Source organism: Anguilla anguilla, chromosome 1, assembly GCF_013347855.1.
Source record: "Anguilla anguilla isolate fAngAng1 chromosome 1, fAngAng1.pri, whole genome shotgun sequence".
NCBI lineage: Eukaryota > Metazoa > Chordata > Actinopteri > Anguilliformes > Anguillidae > Anguilla > Anguilla anguilla.
The window spans coordinates 6503917-6528367 of NC_049201.1; the positions used below are offsets into that span (position 1 = coordinate 6503917).

At 46.6% G+C, this 24451-nt stretch overlaps 1 protein-coding gene across 1 annotated transcript in view; it reads left to right on the forward strand.

Annotated features, from left to right (window-relative positions):
• LOC118236646 (MAM domain-containing glycosylphosphatidylinositol anchor protein 1) overlaps window positions 1–22369 on the forward strand; it is a 71830-nt gene extending 49461 nt beyond the window's left edge. Inside the window, exons 9-11 of the mRNA XM_035435186.1 lie at window positions 441–571; window positions 14602–14710; window positions 21832–22369. Of these exons, the coding sequence (XP_035291077.1) occupies window positions 441–571; window positions 14602–14710; window positions 21832–21911 (320 nt within the window). The 3' untranslated portion in view covers window positions 21912–22369. The remainder of the gene's footprint in view (window positions 1–440; window positions 572–14601; window positions 14711–21831) is intronic.
• Window positions 22370–24451: the final 2082 nt, after the last annotated feature.

Here is a 24451-nt window from a genome sequence, read left to right on the forward strand (position 1 = left end):
AGGAACTGCTCTGAAGATGTGACACCCCCTGCTGTACTCACACTGACAGTGACTCTCTCTCTCTCTCTCTCTCTCTCTCTCTCTCTCTCTCTCTCTCTCTCTCTCTCTCTCTCTCTCTCTCTCTCCCTTATGCTCCCTCCTACTATCTCTCTTATTCTGTCACTCACCCTTATTCTCTCTCTTTATCTCTGTCTCTCTCTCCCTTATTCTCCCTCTTACACTGTCTTACCATCACTCTCTCTCCCCCTGTCTCTCTGTCTCTCTCTCTCTCTCTCTCTTTATCTGTCTCTCTCCCTCCCCCTGTCTCTTTGCTCTCTCTCTCACTCTCTCTCTCCCTCTCTCTCTCTCTCTCTCTCTCTCTCTCTCTTTCTCTGTCTCTCTCCCTCCCCCTGTCTCTTTGCTCTCTCTCTCTCTCTCCATCCCTCTCCATTTCCCCTCAGGTTCGCTGAACGTTTTTTTGCGAGTGAAGAGCATCGCCATGATGGAGACGCCGGTCTGGGCCATCTCGGGGAACCAGGGCCCCCAGTGGAAAATGGCCAGAGTTCCAGTCACTCCCATTGGTCCATTCCAGGTAAACGCTTTATGCACTCGCGGCGGTGGCGGGGGCGTCGTGGTCGCGGCTCGCCCCCGCGGGTCGCGCTCTGGGGGCCGCGGTTGACCTCAGAGGTCACGGTGTGCGGGGCCGATGGGGCCCCTGGGTTCTGACACTGATGCTAATGTGACAGCACGGAGGAGAGCCCGCTGGACCGGCTGCTGCCAGACACAGAGCAGAGAGCTGATTGGGGTTAGATTTGTGAAGTCTGCTGTGAAGTCCCATCAGTGACTAATACAGACCTACCATAGTGTACGCATATGTGTGTGTGTGTGTGTGTGTGTGCGCGCACACGTGTGTACGTGTGTGCCGGTATATGAATGTTTATTTTGGTATTTTTGTGACGTGATACCTGTTTATATTCTCAGACTATGTAAGTTTGTAGGTGTGCATCTATTGTGTGTGTGTGTGAGTGTTTGTGTGGATTTGTCTTTTTATGCTTGAGTATCTGCTTCTCACTTGTGTGTGGCGCATGTCTGTGCCTGTGTGTGTGTGTGTGTGTAGGCGTTTATGGTGTTTGCCTCTATGGTGTCTGAGTATGAGCGCACGTTATGTATGCATTTCACTGGTACCTTCCCTATGGTGAAAGTGATCTATGAGCAGAGGTGGATTGGATGATGCTTTAGGAGAGAGAGAGTCATTCGCTTGGAAGGAAAGTACAATGTTATCTCACCATTAAACACTAATAGCCCGGTGTAAAGGTCATTCGTGCTCCACGCCATAATTTAATGGACGGTAGCGTTAGTTATAGACCGCTGCCTCCTGCTCCCATTAAATATTTAGGTGGAGCGAGATATTGGAAGAACTAAATTAGGGGAAAAACTGGTTTTGTGAGGATGAATGTGTCGGAATAACAAACATCAGGTGATTAAATCCGATCTTTTCTCCATGTTTATAGCACTTGCCCAACGTCCTCACCTCCTCTACACATTTTTTCCAGCGTTTGTGGTGTCCCTTGTGCCTCCCTTATGCTCTTCAGTAACTCCGAGAGCTATTTTTTTTAAAAAGAAAAGAAAAAAAAACAAAACATCCGCTGCAGTGCCTGGCCATCAGAGTTAACTTCTTTAGCGGACTAAGCGAAGTTTCTCCCAAACTGTCGCGGTGCAATGATGGGGAGCTGGGCGTTCCTCCTCGGCCTGGGCTGGTGCTCTCTGCCCCCCTCAGAAAAGCGGTGGCGAGGGATCCCGTAGCTGTCTCAAAATCCGGCGTTCTTCGCTCGCGAGGAGAAAAAACGTGCAAAAAAAAGTGATGCCGCACTTGCGCCTTCTCTCCCGGAAGACTCTCTCGTTGTCGAGTCTCGGTGACGCGTTGGGTCGGTGTCGCCGCTGGTTCCCCGGGGGAATGTCTGTGCGATGGCAAAAGGCACATCGACCCGGGCAATCGAACCCGATTCGCTTCGCTTCAAAATGGTGCCCGCCTGCCCAGCCCACATCCGGGTGCGCGCGGATAACGAATCAAACGTGCGATCGAGCGGCTCCTGCCTTCCCACGGCTTTCAAACAGACAAATCGCAGCATTTAGTATTTATGTCTGCGCAGTTCCCCTCTTTTGTATGCATTAGGGTTCACGCCAGGTTCGCGCTCTGAATAAACTATGTGGGTTTCGGGGGTGTCTTAACGCCCCTTTTCAAATCAACAAATTAATTCATTGCGTTTAGGGCATATGCTGCCTGTGCGGGATTTTAATGCGCTGCTGATGAAAGTTTGAGGAGACGTACAGTAACTCACAGAAACTAGCGGTGTGTGCGGTGCCAGCCCTGCCGGAAGCCCGCGCCTCTCTCTCTGCCACATGCTGATTGACACCTGGTTTAGTGGGTGATTCAGTTGCCCGTACAGTCAATTACTCAGATGAAGGAGTACAGACCAGAACCCCCGTGGGGGGGTGGGGGGGGTCGGGGGGGAGTGCGTGGCGCTGGCTGTCGGTGGAGACTTAGAGGAGGATGTGTTTACCCAGGCAAATTCAGGGATGACCTGATTCGGAATTTAACGTCGGACAACCCGTACTGAAAAATGATATATGAAAATACATGCAAACTACTATATACCTACTTATATTCTGTAATGTATTTATTACATATATATTTACATATGTTTCAAATATATTGTGAAAATCCAGTCATCCATTATCTATACTCGCGTATTCGCATACATTTAATACGTGCTTACATATAGCACACATATTTAAAATATATTTAAATACGTGTTGTTCGTTTATGTATTTCATAAATATATTACACAATATACTTAGATATATTGAAATATATTGAAATATATTACCTTTTTCCGTATGGGAAGGCAACCAGGCCTCGTCCCGTCCAAACGTGTGGCAGAAATCGCCAAACGTGAAGACGCAGTTTCATTGGAAACGAGTGGGCGTTCCTTTCTTTCCCGGCTCTTAATAATTTATTCTAGCAGACAAACTGCGAATGCTCACTCAGGACGACAGCTGCTTCGCCTTCGCAGCCACAAACTCTATTTCAGTTTTTTTTTTCCCTCTCTCTCTCCTGTAAAACGACATTATATTACATTACTTGTCTGTTCTATTGTATCCAATTATATTTTTTATGTCTGACAGCATTACCAATTACTCCCTGCTTAAACTCCAGTGAAGTTATTATATATTGCTTAGTGCTTAGTGTCCCTGGTGTTACACAGGATAGATCCAGGCACTGTAATAATAACAATGGTAGATTATTAGTCGGAGATTCAAGCAGAGATTGCGAAAAATTTGACAGATTTGGACTAAAACGAAGTGCTTGAATGGCCTGGACCCACCGTCAGCTTGTCGCCAGGTCCTCCGGGGCAAGTTTGGGTTTAAATGTGCCAATCGGTTAACTAGGTGTTAAGTAGAGCTATTTCATATCCAGTTATCTGACAGCAGTAGCGGTCTGCGTGTTGATTGGGCAAATCAGCCAGGCCTCAGGGGATTGGACAGCGGCAGTCAGTGTGAAAGACCTGAGAGGACACTGAGCATCATACACATTTCAGCTTTTATCACATGTGTGGATTGACCATAGCAGAAGAGTAGGTTTAAAAAAAAAAAAAAATATATATATATATATATATATATATATATATACATATATATTTATATCTCCTCCATTGCTTTCAAGTAACCAGTAGTGAATGTTACATCAGAATTAGAATGTTCAGTTAAGAATGTTCTAATCACATATCTGTGACATCACACCTTAAAGGGTTAAAAATAAGGCCTTAAAGATTTGGGAGTCTGTGAGGAACTGCACGTGTGAGACTGCATGTTGGTTCTCGGGTCACAGATACAGGGCACCCATGTGCAGCAGTTCAGGGCCCCCGCCCAAAAAAAGATGCCACATCGGGCCCCGCCACCCTGGACCATCACAGAAAAGCCTATGTTCTAATATTTACTGTCAGTCTGGGCCCTTGGAATCGTTGTAATCCCCCCACCCCCACCCCCCCACCCCCACCCCCCCTCTCTTATAGGACCTGTGGCAGACGGCCGCACATCGGGGAAAGCTTTGCACCCTGTGCCATACATAAACTTAACAACACTCCTCTCCCGCTGTGATTTGTGATTCCTATTTAAGCGCGGCTCGATATCGCGGCCCGGCGTTTCTGCTGTGCTGTTGTGCTGTAATGTCGGGGTGTTCTTCGCCGTGCGGCGTATGATTCAGTGTGTCACGCTTTATTGGCTTATGTGTTCTGTGGCTGGCACCGGCTGTGAAAAAGAATTCCCTCGCAGAGGACAATCATCTGTCTTTTTTTCTATCTATCTATCTATCTATCTATCTATCTATCTATCTATCTATCTATCTATCTTTCTGCCTGTCTGTCTGTCTGTCTGTCTGTCTATCTACCTATCTATCTATCTATCTATCTATCTATCTATCTATCTATCTATCTATCTATCTTTCTGTCTGTCTGTCTGTCTGTCTGTCTGTCTATCCATCTATCAGATCTACCAGTTTGCACATTAAAATTCACTAATTTCTGCGGAGATTGTCACACTTTGCTTGCACACCAGTATTAAGTTCACGCCATTAATCATAACTCAATAATATGTTGCTTTCATCATGATTATTTTAAAACATTATTTAATTAGCAAATTCTAATTAAGAAGAAGCAAATTATCTTGGAAATTCTTAATAGGTAGATGTGACATTGTACTCTGAACTATATTTTAAAAAAACATGCAGGAGATCAGTCTATAATGAGTTCTTTACGGTTTGTGGGATGTTGTTCCAATAATGAATTTTATTTTTAAAATTTTTTAACACTGTATATGCCCTTATTTTAGACTTTTCCTCAGTTTGGAATAACCAATCATATTGGATAGGTCCATCACATTGACCAATCATGTTGGTCGGCTCATCACATATATTGAGAATAGGCTTAATTAATGCGTATTAAGATGTTTAAATGCTTCACAATAAAAGGGCAATCAGGCCTGTGCAAATGATCGCCAGTGATCTTTCAGTGCAGTATATTTGGCAATTATGCACCCCTGTGAAATGTATTTATCATTATGTTTAAAAAAAAAAAAAAAAAAAAACCATGTACAATATATTTCAGAATATTCCATTTCTGTGACTGCCTCTCATACGACACAGTGTCCCCATCACCGCATTGGAGCATTGTGTGTGTATAGATGGCCCACGAGGAAGAAGGTGTTTTACTGGCCCACGAGTAAGAAGGCATTTTACTGGCCGACGAGGAAGAAGGCTTTTTACTGGCCCACTTACACAATTGCAGCCACTGCCACAGAAAGCTTGTTTCCCCAAGAGGTCTCCCATGAAAGTCCTAACTAGGCCTCCCTTTTCATTTCAGCTACTACAGGAGTGAGGGGGGTAAAGGATGCCATGAGCACTGGCCTTGTTGCGATTCTTGCAGCACGTCCTGTAGGGCAGGGAATTATGGGAGACAGTAATTCAGCTAAGTGCCCTGAATTTATAGTGAGTTTAACGCCTGTCTTTATAATGCCACAATGTTTGATTGTGTTTTTTTTTTTTTTTTTTAAATAAGGGGAGGGTTGCAAATTGTAATGCCTGTCGCTATTTCAAATAATAATCCATAACTGCTTCTAGCCCCGGGGGCAGGGGGGGGGGGGGGGGGGGGGGGACTCACATCTCTACTACAGCTCTACAACAGCCAGAGGAATAGGAGAGAGAGACAGAGAAAGGGAGAGTGAGAGTGAGACAGAAAGGGAGAGAGAGAAAGGGAAAGAGAGAGAGAGAAACAGAGAAAGGGAGAGTGAGAGAGAGACAGAAAGGGAGAGAGAGAGAGAATGAGGGAGAGAGAACGAGAGAGAGAGCAAGGGAGAAAGTGAGAGAGAGAGAGAGCGAGGGCGAGAGTGAGAGAGAGAGACGGAGAGAGAGAGAGAATGCTCATGCTGTTGCAGTTGTCACAGAGCCTTCTTTGGTGTAACTGGGCTTGATTCCTCATTTGTTAATGAATGGAAATAATAAAGCTAATATAGTAAAAAAAAAAAAAAAAAACTCAGCCTAGTCTCCTGTCCAATTTGAAGTGCTCATTAATGGAGTACAGATTCCTTTTCAACGCTCATCAAATATTTATGCCCACTTTTGCTCTGCCAGTGGAGCGGAGATCTGAGCTTCTCTGTGGCACGCTGACGGCTCACAAATCAGCATGCTGTGCCCCCACCCCCACCCCCACCCCCACCCCACCACCCCCCTTTCAGCACTTCCGTCTCCTCCCCTCTGTCACCCGTATCAAATCAAACATGCCCGAAATATGTTGTAAATATACAGTTTGTCGCAAAGTTGGCTGAAGTTGACTGAAAGTATGAAGTTAAATATATTGTGCACCAGTGCTATCTCTTGCAACATTTGAAAGCAGCAATAACATATAACTTATATTTGGCGATATACTGTGACATGTTGTAATGTGCTGATCGTATATATTTCAATATATTTTCAAATATATTCCTGTTCTGTGAGGAACTCTGTAAGGCACAGGCCTCAGATTATCACCTGCGCCCAGTCTGCGTGACGTGCTAACTCAGCTAAGGGTGTGGGTGTTTGGGTGTTTAGTCAGCAGTTTTGGAGTAGAGTGATTGTCATGGCAGCACAGCCATAAAACTGCAGTGGTCTGTCCGTACAGAGATTCATTTTACATTCACTCACAGAAACATGTTGCTGCTTCTCTCCTGTGGTGAGCAAGCTTTACGTATTTTTCTAGTCCTGGCTAAGTATACTAGACATACTAAGACAAAGAGAAAAGGTGATTTTCTAAATGGGAAAATGTATCAATATCCCCACAGCAGTACTTCAGACTTTGACAGTATTATATATCGTACTACTGTCAAATATATTGCATTACTGTCTAAATATGTGGCAATAATGTGTATAGGACAGCAGTGTAATATATTGTAATATATATATAAATATTTGCCCAAAAATATTCCATATTCTATTCCATAGCCGCAAGGGTTCATGAGATACACCTACGTATTTTTTTTATGTTTTTTTCATGAATAAGAAATCCTTGCAAATGGTCATAAAAAAATGTGCACAGTGTTAGCTAGGCAAGGGCAGTATAAGCACAAAACCCAGCTCTTACATGGCTGTGCATAAATTGACATCAACTGTACAGACATTATAGGGCGGCAGTATAGTATAGTGGCTAAGGAGTTGGTCTTGTAACCTAAAGGTCGGAGGTTCGATTCCCCGGTAGGACACTGCTGTTGTACCCTTGAAGCAAGGTACTTAACCTGCATTGCTTCAGTACACATCCAGCAGTATAAATGGATGCAGTGTAAGTCACTCTGGATAAGAGCGTCTGCTAAATGCCTGTAATGTAATGTAATGTAACGTAACATCTCTCTGCCTTCTCAAAGACCTGTTCGCTAGACTCATTTCGCCTGTAATTACCCTACACTGCAGTTTACTGGAAACATTGACATGGAGCCATGCATTAAACAGTGAAAGCATACAGATTTGATCAGAACACCAGCATGGGAGTTTCGTATAGGTTTTTTTTTTTTTTTACAAATAACCTCTTCTTGCTACATCTGAAACACTCCGGCTCGCTTTCACTGGAATTAGCCGGAAAAAAAGGAGCCGTTTCTCCTCCTGCCTTCATTTTCAGTCAAAGCTCTTTTTTCTCCATTTCTTTCTTTTCTTTTTTTCTTTTCTTTTTTTTTTTGGAACCAATCAATGTTAATGACTGAGCCGCTTTCTTCTGACAAAGGGAGTTACAGGGAGTTGTGATGGTGTTGTTTTCAGTCTCTGGCTGGCATTTTATTTATCTATTTCTCTTTATCGATCGCTTTAAGCGGGCACGGAGTCCCCCCGTCTTTGTTCTCACGCCACAGAAAGATTCAATCACTTTTCAGGATGCCTGTGGAATTTCCCTGTGAAGCAGTATCGGTGGAAACAGACAATGCCAGCCGCTGTTAGCTGTTAGCTGTTAGCTTTGTTTCCTACGTAATGTTTGCACTGGTATTAATTCCATGTAAACAATAAATAATGGAAATAACTATTCGTCAAGGTTAATTGCTTTTTGGTCGATAAGGCTGTTGTTTTTAACAGGAAAAAAAAAGTCATGAATTTCCCCTTGGGTTTTTGCGTTCAGAATGAAGTTTTGTACCGTCTTTCCTTGTAGATAAAAAGACCACAGCTCTTGTTTATTGCTCGGTGCCACTGTTTTAAAGGTAATCAAGACCGCACGAAAGCCCGATCGGAAAACTTTGATGAAAGCGTATTTCTGAAAACGTGCTTGAATATTATCACTCAGCTGTAAAACTTTAAATTAGGCAATCCGAGCTGTCGCTGAAACTGGCCTGTTGAAAAACAGAAAAGCCGCCTTCAAATCAGCGTTGATTTCCCACATGGCGTTGATTTCCCGCCTGGCGTTGATTTCCCGCTCGGCAAAGTGTTCGCTTTTAAGTAAACACTGACAGTACATTTTATTCTCATGGTGAACATTTCTATCCCTTGTAGCCTCATGTGGACGCTGGAAGTGTTGAATTCACACTGAGCACCTTACTGTGCCATATTTCTGTCTGCTGTTACTGCGATATGTTCCCCACCCTACTGCTTATGCTCCGAAGTCTGCACATGTAACAGATGCCATGGCTGTCAATATATGCCGGTACGAAAGTTATAATTAAGGTGGAACAAAAAGTTTGGCTGAGAATCAAGCCTTCAAACCTGTCAATAGCACAGAGTAAGCCCTTAATAAAGCGTAGAGCTGCACCAAGTCGCCTTAGGAGGCCCTTGTCGAGGGGCTGTTTTCGCCAGGGCGGTCCTGGCGGGACGGCGGGGTCCTTAGCGTTCCCGGCTCGCCCCTGTGTCAGAGAGCGCAGCCGTGCCCGGAGAGGGCACGCCCCAGACGGGGCACCGATCGCCCGTAGAGGGATGGCACGGTTCTGGCTCTAATGTTTTTTTAACATTATGGGTCTGAGCTCAGCTGGTGCCAGCACTGAGGCTGGGGAGGCAGGCCGAAAAGCAGGCCTTTTCAAAAGAGGCCAGTTCTGTGGGGGTGGCGCTGAGCGATTACTGTCTTCATAAACCGATTATTATTTTAAATAGATTTTAAGGAAATGATGACTGTTTTGGTAGTGATTGTCTATTATTTTGGTGTGAACATAATTGTGCAAAACTGTGACTGCTAAAAGATTTTTTAAATTATGTTTTTTTTTTTTTTGAGTAAGCATTGACAGAATGAAAATCTGGTTGAAACTTGAAAGCACAGTTTGTGGGCAAGTCTGTTCTTTTGTTGATTTAGTGTTTTGTTGATTTTCATTTTTCAAGATTTTGGCGATATGGGTCTGTTCCTGTCTGTTAGAGCTTTAGGACTGTGTTATTTTAGTTTTTAGCTCCTTGGTCATTTAGTCAAACACTGAAAAAAAGACAAAGACAACACAATGTATTCACCAGAGTAGGACAGCTACATGCATTGCAGTGTAGTTTCAGTGTAGTTTGCAATTGACCCAAATCAAATGCATTGTTAAGGAAAGTTTTACAGAAACCATACCATTACCAGTTCCTCATTTAGTGCATATGGATGTTGGGTTTTAAAGCAGAAGACCACATAAATCATTTTGCTGTAGATTCTGTTCCAAGTTCTCTGGAAAAAAAAGCAGGAAAAAAGCAGTTTCAGTGCCTCCGGAAGATAAATCTGAATTAAAATGGTAGTCGTCTGTAAAATGTTTTTTTTTTTTAATTTTTATTATTTTTTTTTTTTACAGATGACTTGATATCAGATCTATGGATAGCACTACTGTGTTAAATGTTTCAGATTCTGAAGTGGTTATTTGTCTTACTGGAATGTTGAAGGCTATAGGAACAGTAGGTAAATTACATTGTGATAGCTATATCCTATACATTTTCTAATACTGTGTTGTCTGTTGGTAAAAAAAAGCTCATGAACTTGTAGTTAATACATTTTATTATATGGTTGGGAGTTCTTATTCATCACATTATCACCTTTACAATCACCTGTTGTATGCTTCATAGGATGAGGTATTTGCAAAATTGCTACTGAGAATTATACTAAATCCCAATTATAGAATTTTATAATGAATAAATATGACCTTTGGATTCAACATTTTTTCACAAATCACTATATGAAAGTCAGTAAAGGCTATTTTGCTAAATTGACCTGAAATCATCTTGAATTTGTCTGTTTTCTTTAATGAATTGGTATCCTAGGAGTTCTAAGTGGATTGCCTGCAGAAACAAATTGTTATTCATGCATTATTTTGCATTTCATGGACAATTGCTCTCAGTCAGTCCAGAAAAACTCAAGAGCCTACCCTCTAATTATTTATTCTGTTCCCTTTTGACCTAACAAGCAACAATGTCCATTATTCCCCCCCCCCCCTTTTTTTTGTTAAGCAATGTGCATGTAATAAACAAGTAATGTGTCCCTATTTATTGCACGACACATATTCTGGTTAGATGACACGACAGCAGTCGTCTTGGCCATTTCCCACCACAGATTTTTAGCGGGGAGAAAGAAATCAATGCGTCCATGAAAGGTTACAAGCTCCAATGAAATGCAGCGTTTTAAATGGCTGCTTTGCCGCCTTTTATAACCGCAGTGCCCGGCATCGCAAAGGCCGACCTTGGAACAGCAGCGAAGTCCAGTAAGCCAGAGCGGAGGCAACATCAGAGAAATGAAGGAAGGCAAAGTCAGACTGGGCCAGTGGTGGGGGTGGGGGTGTGGGTGGTGGAATGGGGGCGGGGGGGCGGGAGATTGGGATTCTAATTAGCTGCTCTTAATTATGATTCCCGTAAAAATGGCCCTTTCATTATTCCCACTCCGCACGCTGCTGGTCTCTGCCCAAGTTGGTACAGATCTCTCTCTCTTTTCTTTCACTCTCTCTCTCCCTCATGCTCTCTCTCTCTCTCTCTCTCACACACTCTCTCTTTCTCTCTGTCTTTCTCCTTTTCTCTCTCTCTCCCTCATGCTCTCTCTCTCTCCTTTGCTCTCTCTCTCATGCTCTCTCTCTCTCTCTTTTTCTCTGTCTTTCAGTCTCCCCTCTCTGTCACGCAATGTCTTCTCTACCTCTTACTCATGCATGCACACATTCAGGCATGCACGCACACACTCACACACATACGGTACACACGCACACACACACACACACACACACACACACACACATTTGGAAAGTCTTCATTATCGCATTTCTAGATGTTCTGAATTTTGAACGTTTCTCGCCGTCTGGACTTGACATTCCCAGCGCACCCATCCGGCCCCTGCATCTGACCGTCTGACTCCGACTCTTGACTCTGACATCACGCTCAACCCCCTGACCGCTACGCTACGCTACGCTACGCTACGCTGGGTCAGCGGTGTAGCATGATTTTTTTGGCAAGTGCGCTCGCTCGCTCTCAAGTAGCAGGTCCAGTTCCCAGGTGGGAGGGAAAGCCTTTGTACCCTCCAGCGAGAGACACTTGACCTGAATCGCTTCGGTAAATATCCAGCTGCATAAATGGCCTGTGTGTGTATAAGAACATAAGCTCTATAAGTCGCTCCGGATCGGAGCGTCTGCTGGAGTACCCCTTCATTAGAGCGGAGAATTTAGACCAAATAACAAAGTTAGGGAATAAATAAAGTCCCCGGGCTGAGGGAAAATCGCCGTGCGTCCACATCCCCCCCCCCCCCGGTCCCCCCGGAGTACTCCGCGTGCGACTTCTGTCCGTGTAATTGCCGTGGTTGCGTGTGCGGTGTGGCAAGACGCCTTAATGACTGCGCGCGCGCGTGCGCGTGTGTGTGTGTGTGTGTGTGTGTCTCCACTGTGATCCAAGGTACCAATTAGCATGGCAAAAAGAGTGCTGTGCTCCTGCACCGACAATGCCAGCAGACAAATTGAATTAACCTGCATTGCAAACAAGAGGAGCGTGGATGTCTATTAAGCCCCCTCGCCCCCCCCCCCCCCCAACCTCCGCCCTCCCGCTTTCCCTCTCAGACTCCTCTCCATTTCTTTATTTGTTCAAAGGCATCACTTTGTCCAAGGCCTTTGGGGGATTAAATTAGAGAGCAGTTGACAAGAATGGGCTCTTCAAAGTTTCCCTTCTCTTTGTGCGTAATTAAGGCAGAGGCTGTTCTCCTCGGCAGCCCTGAAACCCCCCCCAACCACACAGCGCTCTGACCCTTCCCCCGTCAGCCATCTCCATGGCGATCCCGCAACCCACTGGCATCATGGTCCAGTACCTGCCCGTTTCCAACGGACAGAGGAGCCTGCCAAAAACCGCACAGACCGTTACCAGCCCCCCTGGACAGGGGCTGCTGGGTGGCTCGTCCAGTTAAGGCACCGTTATGGCACGGATGGGCCCAGTGGTCCAGGATTGAGTCCCAGTGCTGTCAGTACAGACCAGTGGTAGCCAACCCTGTTCCTGGAGATCTACCGTCCTGTAGGTTTTCACTCTAACCATAACAGAGCACACCTCATTCAGCAGCTTGAGCTGTGCTTGTTGAGCTGCTACTTTGTCGAGTCAGGCGTGCCAAATATGGGTTGAACTAAAAACCCACAAGACGGTAGGTCTCCAGGAACAGGGTTGGTTACCACTGGTATAGACTGTGGATGGTAGCTCCGCAATGGCACCACTTGATTGGCGGCACCGTCACCCAGGGTTACGGAAGGTTCAGCCCACAGTCCACCTGTGAAGCTGCACATGAACTCTGACTCATCTCTGCGCACACCTGACTCACGAGCTGCGGCAGTAATAAGCGAGCATCAGCGCTGCGTGCTTCAGCGGTGAACACAAGCACATGCACACGCACGCACCCATCTGCTCTGTCGAGTCGATGGCGAGGGTCCCAGATATGAGAGCTGATGCATGACTGGGCACCCCAAGTTGGGGATGAAAAATTTAGAACACACATACAGATGCGCTCAAATGCACTTGCAGTAATACACCCTGCTGTACGGTGCAGCAAAGCAGGTTAGGTATTTTTCTCAAGGGTGCAATTGCAGTGACCTACCTGGGAACTGAAACAGCTACCGTAAGGTTAAAAGCCCAGTCCCCTAACCATTATACTAGGCTGCCTGCTACACTTGCCACCCACCCATGCACGCACACAGACATGCGCGCACAAAAGCACACACGCATGCACATACAGTACACGCAGGCAGGGCCGGCGTGCATGATGCCTGGGCCCGGGAGAAAATCACGTCAACGGGCCCCGCACCCAATGGCCAACATTTTTGAGCGAGGATCACTCTCTCTCCAGGCATGGCACGCCACACACCTGGACTCATTCCACGCTATTTATTTCTGGAAGGAATCTGTTAGCCTTGCATTCACTTGGCCGCGGTGAGAGTTAAAGGGAGGCTGAGATCTGAGCTGTGTTTGTGGACACAATGCCCTCTGTCCTTGATTGTGAAATGTGCATAGAGTTTTAGCGGTGTGGATATATAACCACATGACCCTCAAGTGCTCAGCCCACCTGCTGAAATGCATTAATAGCCCTCCTGACTGAAGTGGCGTAGAAGCTCACAGACATGCAATGCATCATTAAAAGCCAAGGAGTGGGTCACCGTATAAATATCTTGACTGGATTTTTATTTATTTATTTATTTTTTCTTTTTTTTTACTGATGTAGAAGCAAGAATCTGTGAGCTATTTGCTTCTTCTTGGTTTCTCATTTCAGTTCCAATAAACCAATATTAGCCCCTATTCTGGGACGAAAAGCAGTAAAATAGAAAAGTTTGCCGTTTGTGTGTGTGCGTGCGTGTGTGTGTGTGTGTGTGTGCGTGTGTGTGTTTTCCAGTGCAATACAGATACTGTTTGATTAGCTTTGTGGAATGGGGTTTAGGCCCCTGTTACCAGGGTAATTAACCTGTCAATCAAAGTGTGGGCTGCTGTGCAAGAGGAGGTATAAACGTGTGTATTCATCAGCCGTGTTTCCATTAGCATGAAGTTAGCCAACCGACGATTCAACCCTCGAAGATGTCGATTCAAAATTTTTGTGCTGTAGATTGAAAAAAAATTTTTAAATTGGCCTAAGCCAATGAAAATGAAAGTTTTTTCCCCTGTTGGACTCATATGTACTGTGTTAACAGAGTTGAAATAGCCCTGGATATTTCACTGTGCACAAACGACCTTACACATTTGCAACATGTATAAAGTACTGTTCTCTAAACAGCATGAATAATTCAACTCGTGAAGCGCAAATCACACGGCTCCACGTTTCTGACATTTTGAGGCACTTTTTTGCATCCAACCAGAAATGGGAGATAATTCTCATTTGTTTGTTTGCCCATTCGCTCACTCCTTCTGTTTAACCACAGAATACAGGAGTTGATGAGCTGATTACAGTGCTATCACAGGAGGACAGTTTCCTATTTACTGGATAAATAAACTCGGTTCACCACATTATGTAGCAAGAATGTGGAGCGCAGACACGGTCCATCAATATGCAAACCAAAAAATGTGAATAAGGTTTTAAAAAATAAATAAAAAATCCTTCTTCTTGTTTTATAGGGCATAGTCTGCCTTGTTTTTCGTATAAAGGGAAGTGATGTAAGAAGTGATGTCCGCCTTCCTGTTCCTCGCAGGTGGTGTTTGAGGGTGTGCGGGGAGCCGGGTACGAGGGCGACATCGCCATCGACGACGTCTCCGTCACCAAGGGCGTGTGCAAGCAGGAAAAATCCATCTCCAACCAAGGTGCGTCATGCGCGTGTGTGCTTGCGTGCGTGCGTGCGTGCGTGCGTGCGTGTGTGCGTGCGTGCGTGCGTGTGTGTGCATGCATGCATGCGCGCATGCGTGTGCATGCGTGCTTCGTCCTCCACCTGCGGAAACATGGAGGGAAAGCTGAGAGAGTTCCGTCAGGTGACAGAGGGCGAGGAGAGAGAGAGGGAGAAACAGAGAGAGAGAGAGAGATTTCATGTTGACGTGTTCCTTTTTCTCATCCGACAAGCTTTAGCAGGACAACTCTACAATTTTGAGATGCCAATAAAGCTTATTGAATCGAACGGAATTAAATTGAATCGAGAGGGAGGGGATGAAACAATGTCAGACAGTGAAAGAGACAAAGAGTAAAGGAGAGCGAATAGAGGGGGATGGAAAAGAGCTAAAAAGAGAGGAACGCAGAGGATGAAGGGGAGTGCGTGAGTGAGGGAGCTGAAGGTACAGCAGGAGAGAGATAGAGAGACGAGGGGACTAGAAATAAAGGTGGAGAGAACAAGGTTTGAAGACAGAGAGAGATGGGGGGGAAACAGAGGGCTGAGCCTGTAAGAGTGCAGCAGGCCTGTTCATGGGGCAGCGATGGCACCTGGACTCTCAGCCTCAAAGTCCAGAGGGTTGCCAGATGTGCTCCTCTGCCCCACGGAACACCCCGTGTTCCTGCCACGGTTGGGGCTTCCTCACGTCAGAGCTGGCATGACCTCACACCGTGGGTACAGGAGCACCCCCCCCGCTGGCCCCCCAAACAAGTTTCTGCCAACTCGACGATTCAGAGGAGCTTGTGTGCCCCGCGCCCCCCACTGCCCGTGACCCCCTAGCCAATGAAATGCCTCGGAACGCCAACCGACCGCCAAAGCCTGCCTTCCTTCCTCTGAGAGGAAGAGTGCAGTTCATTTTATATTCACCTCCGCTCCGGATGAGGGGAGCATCGGCACACCTCTCACCCCCCGGAGGTGAAGGATCGGGCGGGGATGAGCGCGCCGGTGGGCCCAGATTAATGCGCCTGTCACCGGCGTCCAAAACTCACGCCACGCGGGGACGGGGGCCAGGAGAGGCGGAGCCGGAGTCGAAATGGGCTGGCCGAGGTCCGCTCGTTAACCCGGGGGGGGGGGGGCTGTGGGCGGAGACCGCCCGGAGCGTTCGTGCGCCGGTATCCATGACAACGCCAAAAAAGAAAACAAAGACGCGGATTATGAAATATTCAAAACGAGCCATTACCTTTCAGACACCTGATCTGAGACGGTGAAGGAAGCCCGTGGGAGATAATGCATGGATCCTAAAGTATACAGTGAATTATTTATTGTGGTATAAACAGGAAGTCTCATGCCGCTGGGTGTGTGTGTGTGTGTGTATGTGTGTGTGGTGGGGGTTGGATGGGGGGGAATAATGGACTATTTTGTGTAACATACATATTTTGTTTTTTTACCAGGCTTCAAATGTAACAGGTTAAATACCTGCACAAACTTTGACACATACAATGCCTGTCTGGCACAATCAAAGACATAATTAATGTAAAACTGAAATAACATTTTTTTTAACTCCAGAAAGTTAACACTCCTTTAACAAATAATGACAATATTTCCACACTGTCAAGAGCTGTATTCATTATGGTTAATAGAACCACAGAATTCTGACAGTACCATATTTTTATAGCATTGTCTTCTAAAAGTTTTAAAAATATTCTATTCTGTGGGAAGCAGCCTACACACATAAAAAGTGCAGTTATATCACCTGCACAAAAATGAAACATAGAAGGCTATGCATAATAATTGAAGTGATTTGCAGGGGTAGGTTAATAAAAAATGAAATTGATTTAAACAGGTTAAATGAAATTAAATTAAAACGTAAGACATAGACTTTGTGGCTGAATTTAATCATTTAGTCGTTTTTTTTTATGCTGTTGCTTGATGATGCTTGGTGTAATCCTGTCCAAAAGAAGAGATGCTTTTTTTCTGCATTGACAAGATTTGGCTGGAACAGACACGTATTTTATTTTACTTTCAGCACAATATTCAGAACCATCTTCTTGCATCTGTCCCAGAACTCTCCCTGTGCAAATAGTGCTGTTTTCCCCATGTATGTGTAATTGACATACATAATGTATAATTGACATGGTAGGAAGTACAGTCCTCCTCCAAAGGGAGGTTTTTTCAAGTGCGCAGACCGGGTTTGAGTCAAAAATCCTTTCAGCCGCAATGAGTTTGTGTGCTGTTTGAAAGAAATGTGCTTTTTTGGAGTGCATCAGAGTCATAATACGTTGTCAGTGTCTCCGCAACTTTTCTCATATTTTGAAACATTGGCTATTTATTTGTTTTGACTGTGCTGTGTGAGTCTCATTTTTAGCTGTCTGGTCCTATTGTACCTTTCGTGTATTCTGAATTCCCTACTCTCCTTGTTCCTGCCATGATCCTCCATTAATGCCAGCTGTGCCCCTAGACCCTTGGTGCACTCCGTGTGCTGTGCCAGCACGACAGTATTAGGTGAGATGTCCATCTCCTGGTCCCCAAATCTGCGGCAGAATTTGAGGCTCTGGGAATGGCACGACTCAGCAGAATGCCAACTGCCTCACCTCTTTATGCAGGGCTCGGGTGGAAGTCATGTCGGTTGGTCTATTATTTGTGTTCTGTAGAAGTGCTGCGTACAGTAACATAAATTCCGGCTTGGGCAAAGCTTAAAAATGCTCTTTAACTACATCCTTAAGTTTGTCAGCCTTGGGAAAATGGCTTGGCCTAATGCCACTTGCCAGGCCCACGTGTATGCTTTCAATGATCCACTGATGATGAGAATAATCGTATAATGCAATTATCAGTGAATCAATGAAAATTAATTTCACAGACAAGTACAAAATCTCCTGAAGATTATAAACTTACTTGGAATTCTGTTAAATTGTAGAGCCACCTCAAGTGATGGTACCTGACAAAAAAAAAAAAAAACAGCATTGTGACATCATCTCAAACGTTCACATCGTTCACCACATGGGGCGTTTGCGGTGAATTTGAGTTATTCGCACGCAGGATTAATGTTGTCAAGACAATCGTTTGTTTCCTTTTGCCTGCGGCAGTTTGAATTTGAGGGAGGCGCAACGTTCCATCTCAACTGAATTCAGTCCAGTACTCCCAGTTCAAAAGGAGCCTAAATTTAATCAAACATACTGATGCACAGATACAGGGAGAACACACTGTGACCGAAATGGGGCTAACACATAACTTATTATTCTTATGCACAAACACACTGTTAATCAGCATTAGGTAGAAGTGGGTGGTTAAAGGTGTACAACACATGCACGCAACACACGTACGCACACACACACACACACACACACACAAACGCACGCACTCACAGACACTCAAACTCACACACAAATACACGCTCATGCATGCACACACACACGTACACACACACACACACATGCAAGGTGTCAATTTCACAAAAAGCATGCAGTGAGGTGTATTCAGAATGTGTATTCAGAAATGCACTTTAAATCTCCGTTTTTTTTATTTAAATTTTTTTTTTTTTTTTTTTAAAGAATAGCCAGCAGTATTCAGTTCACAGGCCAGTTTCTTTAATGCGATGTACCGCGCCAGTTCGGAACACATACAGGCGCCCCCGTCCTGCCCAAATTTCATCGTACCAGCTGCCGCGTTTACTCGCCTGTCCACTGGAGGAGCCGCGCAGTGGTTGCGTCGGTGCAGCGCGCTGCATGCATGCGCGGTTGCTGTGTTTTAGTGGGGGCGAGCCACCTGGCTGCGGAAGATATGCGCGAGCTTGTCTGGAAATGCGAGGCGGTGAAACTAGAGGGGGAAAATAGGACAAATTAACAACTGAGATTAATTGCAGCGAAGGGTCAGCCAAGCTTCCACTCTCCCTGCAGACTGACAGAAAAGCCTGAAGGACGTCGGTGCGAGCAGGCTGGGTTTGTGTGTGTGTGTGTGTGTGCGTGTGTGTGCAGGCGTGCGTGTGTGTGTGTTCATGTGTGCACGTGTGTGCACAGGTTGTGTGCGTGTGTGTGCGTGTGTGCGCACGTGTGTGAGCAGACTGTGTGTGTGTGTGTGTGTGTGTGTGTATTTGTGTGTGAGCGTGCCTGTGTGCGTTTGTGTGTGTGTGCATGTGTGTGTGTGTGTGTGTGGCCCACACTCCCATGAGCCTTTGCTTCAGCCTGTCTCCCAGGATGCAGTTAGTGAGCGTGCCCAGCTGCATTACCCAGCTGATGTATTACCTGCCCCCCAGTTGGTTGAGCGCGGAGTGCAGATGCGTTCCCCCCCCCAGCCCCCCCCCCCCCCCCACTCACCCCCCCCACCCCTCCACTACCCCTACCTAAAATGAATGATGATTGCCTCTGACGTTCTGTGTACAAGCTCACGCTCATAAATCAGAGAGCGACTGGAACTGGGCCCAGAGAAGGGGGACAGCGATGGCGTGGAACCTGTTGAGGAACCTGCAACCCTTCCTCAGCTCCTGCTTCCTTCCTTCCTTCCTTCCTTCCTCTTCCTCACCCCTCCTCATCCTCACCTCCTCCTACCCTCCTTTTTCTCCTCCTGAGTAGAGCAGGTGTGAGTTCAGAGTGGCTGTGAGAGTGGGGGGGGAGGGCGGACGGGGGGCGGGGGGGGGGGGGTATGGGGGGGGCATATCCGTGCTCTCTAACGTTCCTGGTGCAGATTCCACTTCTCTCACCGTGCCCTGATGCTCTGTAAACAAGCAGAGCCTCCCGCCCCCAGCCCAGTCGGATACGCCGCGTTCCGTCTTCAGTAAACAACCCGGCCGTCCCCGCCGCGCCACAGCGAGAAACGGCCCTGAGCCGTTCTGTCACTCCGCTCTCAAGTTTTAAAAGGAGGAAGAGAAGCGGGAGACATTAGGGAGGACAGGAAGGGAGGAGACAGAGCAAAAGAAAGAGAGAGATAGAGCAGCGAGTGAGACAGACAGAGAGAGAGAGACATAGAGAGAGAGAGAGGGAGAGAGGGAGAGAGAGAGAGGGAGAGAGTTGCTGAAAGTACGCAATGTTCTCACAGAGCTTACATGGAGTCTGGAGTTGCGGGGGGAAAAAAACATGAGCCCGTATTACTCTGTCTGAACCCAATCCCCCATGGATGGGCCTGGGCCTTTATAAAAGGGAAGCTATCAGTTTCCTTTGCTCTGAGAGCCAGCATTCCTCTGGTGTGTTACTCCATCATCTCGCTCTGTCTGAGCAGCTCTGTGTTTCCACGCCAGTGGCAGTCAGGAGACCGAAAGGAACCACGGCAACCACACCAGGAGACCAGAAACCCCCACAATCCCTTTGGGTTCCAAGGCGATGGTGGGGGGGGCACCGGCGGCATACTTCACCACGAGGGGGTGGGAAAAAAAAAAAAAACTGAACACACTGTAGATTTCCTAGATTCTGAAAGAGAAGCCCAGAACTTTAAAAGTAGCCAAGACTCCCACAGGCCTGAGAAGGCATGGACAGAGGAGTGTTTCTGTGGAGCCACTTGCTTCTTTTCTTCATGGTGGGTTGCAGATGTTCCTGCCGCATGGGAATTCTGGGAGAACCCGACCGGTTGGGCCCAGTAGGGCTCCGGGTCGGTATGGCAGGGCTCGGATATTTGCGGCAGGCTCTGTCTTGGCCTCCCTCGGAGTTTCCGTCCGGCTACAGAGGCAGTTTCACGCCGACGCACAAGCAACACACACTAGCGGCGGCACGGCGAAGGCTGGGCACGCTCGCAGCAAGCCCTCGCCCTCCTTCGCATCACCTCCTCCTGGGTCGGTGTGCGTAAATACTCATCTTAATTTACGACCGACGAGGGTCTCTGCTTTTGGCTCTGGTGCCCGCCGCACCGGCTGCCGTGCTGGTTCAGCTCATCAGCAGAGCCTCGGGCTGGCTTTCAGACGGACGCGTCCTGAGGCGACGCGTCCAGGTAACGCGTCCAACGAATCCCCCCAAGCTGGCTCCGAATGAGAGACAGAGAGAGGACAGCCCTTCGCTCCACACCCCCTGCCAAATCCACCCCCGCCCTCCCATACCCCCCCCCCCCCTTTTTGGAAACTTTCCGCCCCCTTCAAAGGCCCTTGAAAGAGACATCACAAATGGGATGCCGGCCACTTAACTTGTTTTTGTATTGAAAGGGAACAAAAAAAAAAAAAGAAAAGCTTTATTATGAATACATTGATTTTCTGCCAGCTAAAAACCCCTGACATAAATTCATATCGATCTTTTAAATACAATATCTGTTCCTTATTTATCTAAGTCATTTGCAGGCAGCTTGCATGCCTAATGTTCAGCTGGTGGGTTGCTCACCTCTGTGCACACGTGTCGTATAGTAGACCTGTTTCTTCCGCGCTGTCTGGGAAGAGCTTGTGTTTATTAATGTGAAGAACATTCCCCTGGCTCACCGCTGAAATAAGTCCTGAATTCTTGAATTGCTTTCGGTGTTGTCAGTCATTTCACGAAAAAGCCAAACGGTCCCTGGCTTGCCAACGTTTCTTGACTGCCTTAAATGTGGGCCTCTTCAGTTACAGCCCAGACATTCTCTACAGGGACACTGTTGTTTAAGGAAGCGATGGCAAAAGAATTTGGCACAGGCCACTCGGTGCGATCTTCAAAGCAGAAGGCACTCTTTTAAAATACGGTAAGCTGCGGGGGTTAGGCTAACTCAAGTGAAAATCAATTCCCACGCATATAAAATATCTTTTCATAATTGCCGTTTTAGCGAGAGAGAAAAGGAGTTTTGGTCAAGAGTGCAGACATTTTACTGGGGCCTTCCCCTCTTTTCGTGGGAGAGCAAACGCTGAACTGCTCTAATTATTCCTGTGCTTCCATGCTGTGTTTCTGATTGATCTGGGGTTACAGAGAATCTGCAGCCGTTTAGCACAGCATGCGACTGTTGTCCACAAGATTAATGTCAACGGTTAGACAGCACGAATGGGTGGGGCTAGCGGATATATTTCCGGTGCTCTGTGACCAGTCACAAAATGTTTTCTACGTAGCGCAAAGTATTTTAGTTGGTTCTCAACAGCCAGTGATGGGCAGCGCTTTCCACCAATCACGACGCTCGTTAGCCTCACTCTCTGTTCTCTGATTGGTGGAGGGGGGGCGTCAGTCTAACCTCGAATTCCGCCTTTCGTTTCTGCAGTGCTGTCCGGAGGGCCCACTGTGCAGCTGGACACCTTGCTGGTCTGCGTGCTCCTCTGCCTGCAGCTGTTCCACAGATGATGAGCACACACAGCGCCCCCTGTCTACGGAGGCAGGCACTGCCCAGAAAACGCTCTCGCGCTCGCTCTCTTTCTCTCTCTCTCTTACTACCCGCTAAACCCCCTTAGCCTCATCCCTCTCTTTCTCTCACTTTGGAGAAGTGTATGAAATACCGATTCCTCCTCCTCCACTCTGCCCCCCCCCCCCTGTTTGTGGTAGTCCTTCATAGACCCTGCATCCATCACCCTCCCTGTTATCCTATCCATCCTGTTTCTCCGCTGCTCGCCTTGTCTGTCAAATCCTTTTGTCACCCAATGTCACTTTCCTTCGATTCTCATACTCCCAGACTATCTCTTCCCAACATCCTCAACCGTCTCCCTCTCACACTGTCATAACTCACACACACACACACACACACACACCTCACACACACACACGCACACACACACACGCACACACACACACACACACACACACTCACACACACCGATGCGCACACTCACACACCTTACACACTCACACACACCCCTCACACACGCACACTCACACACACACACACACTCTCCTTTCTTCATTCTTGCACCCTTTTCCCTTCTCCTCCCGTTCTCCACACCCTCCCACGGCACTCCCTCGCCTGTTCCAGACGCACCCAAGTGTCGAACACTCTTAACCAAAGATGCTATCGGACCAGAGGACAGAAGGAAGGGGGGGGCGGTAGGTGGTGGTGGTGGTGGTGGTGGGGGCGGGGGGTGTTCTGTCCCATAACCCCCCAATGACCCCATCCGACCCACCTCACCTCCAACGGGACAGGGAGGAGCCACTGGATCAAGACTTCAGTTTGTGATCCGGAAAAAAAATAAAGAGAGAGAAAAGAAAGAAACTGAAATTTAAGAAAGGAAGTGAAACTGAAATGGAGACAGAACTTTGCGCTTGCCTCCAGTTTTTTTCCTCCTCTGCTGGGCCAGAAGAAGACGCCGTTTGAATGGGATTGTATATTTACATGCATTTATCCATATTAAAAAATGTTACAAACTGTAATTACACGTCAGTGACTTTTGCGTATGAAAAACAACTACGATGAATCGAAACAGAAGAAGCACAAATTTATACAATCTTTCTTTTTGTTTTCCTCTGTAGTATTTTGTTGTCTTGTTGACCTTAGCGTACTCCTCTCTTGCCTGCCTGCTCAGAGGGCCCAGGACCGTTTCATGGGGAAAGCGGAAATCGGAAAGGGGGGGAATTCTGTTTTTGGTGATGTGGGGTGGAGAACATTTGCGTAGAGGGGAGTCCCAGTGTGACTTTTTAACTCCCCTGCCCCGAAAAGACTGAGGTCAGAAATGATCGCCGCTCCACCTCTTCAGCCACCCAGGAAAAGACAAGGCACATCCGCCCCTCTCCTCCACCTCCAACCCCACCCCCCCCCACCCCCCTCCCCCCAGACATCTCTTCTACGCTGGCTGCATGTTGCGCATCTCATTGTCGGCGTTGTAGACTTCCAGTCGCACTCTCTATTGATTTCGTCCTCCACGGTGGACGGGGAACACCTCCCCCCTCCTCTCCCACCCCCCTTTTTTTTCTACGAGGTAAAGAGGAAGAGGAACCAGGTGGTGGAAGGAATAGATCAATAATGACATGCAAAGGCCAGTCATTGAAACGAGGGAGGAGGAGGAGGACGGAGAATGGAGACCCTGGATAATGACTGGGCAGAGAATGGGGGTATGTGTTATTATCGCTCCAGGCTGTCGCACATGATTCCCGATAATGAATGTCACACGTTGTGTCTCCAGCCCTGGTTCGGTTGCGGATACGCATCTCATATTGATTGTGCTGTGAGCGGGGTGGTGGGATATTGAGATCCATACGGACGTTTAAAAGGCAATATGTTCCAGAAATGAGATGCCTGGTGGGAAAAAAAACCGCCGATTCACAGCTAATCCCATTTAAAATTTTTTCCCTTTCAGACCTCAGGAATTATAATACAATTTGCAACAAGGTTTTTTTTTTTTTAAAGATACTGTATGTAGGTTTTTAAAAAAATACATTTATCAGTACTCTTCATTACAGAAATACAAAAAAAAGAATGTATCATCCATACGCTCCACATATCTCTCTGTACACCCTTAGAGAAGTTGAATATACCGAAATATATTGTAAAGTGTAATGTAGATTGCAGTGTCTGAAAGTGGCAGTTATTCCTACATTTTGCCAGAGTACTCTGAAGTGCTGCAATGTATTGGTCATATATTTTATGTCAGTCTATTGCAGTGCATTTACGTTTCTTTGAGGGCATAACCACAAATGGAAGTGTTTTAAAAGTATCCCGAGCACAAAATTACAAAGATTAATCTGAGGTGTGTGCTGTACGTCAGGACTGTAGCCCCCCGAGAATAACAAAACTTCAAAATACCGCTATTTTCCCATCGTATTTCCTCGTTATCTCATTATCTTACCGTTATCTCCTCAGAAGGAAAAGAACACGAAAAGTATTTCGTTTCTTACTCTCAAAGTGGGCGACGGTGTGTGTGGCCGCCGCGTGGGTCTGCCTGTTTTTGCGCTTCCGT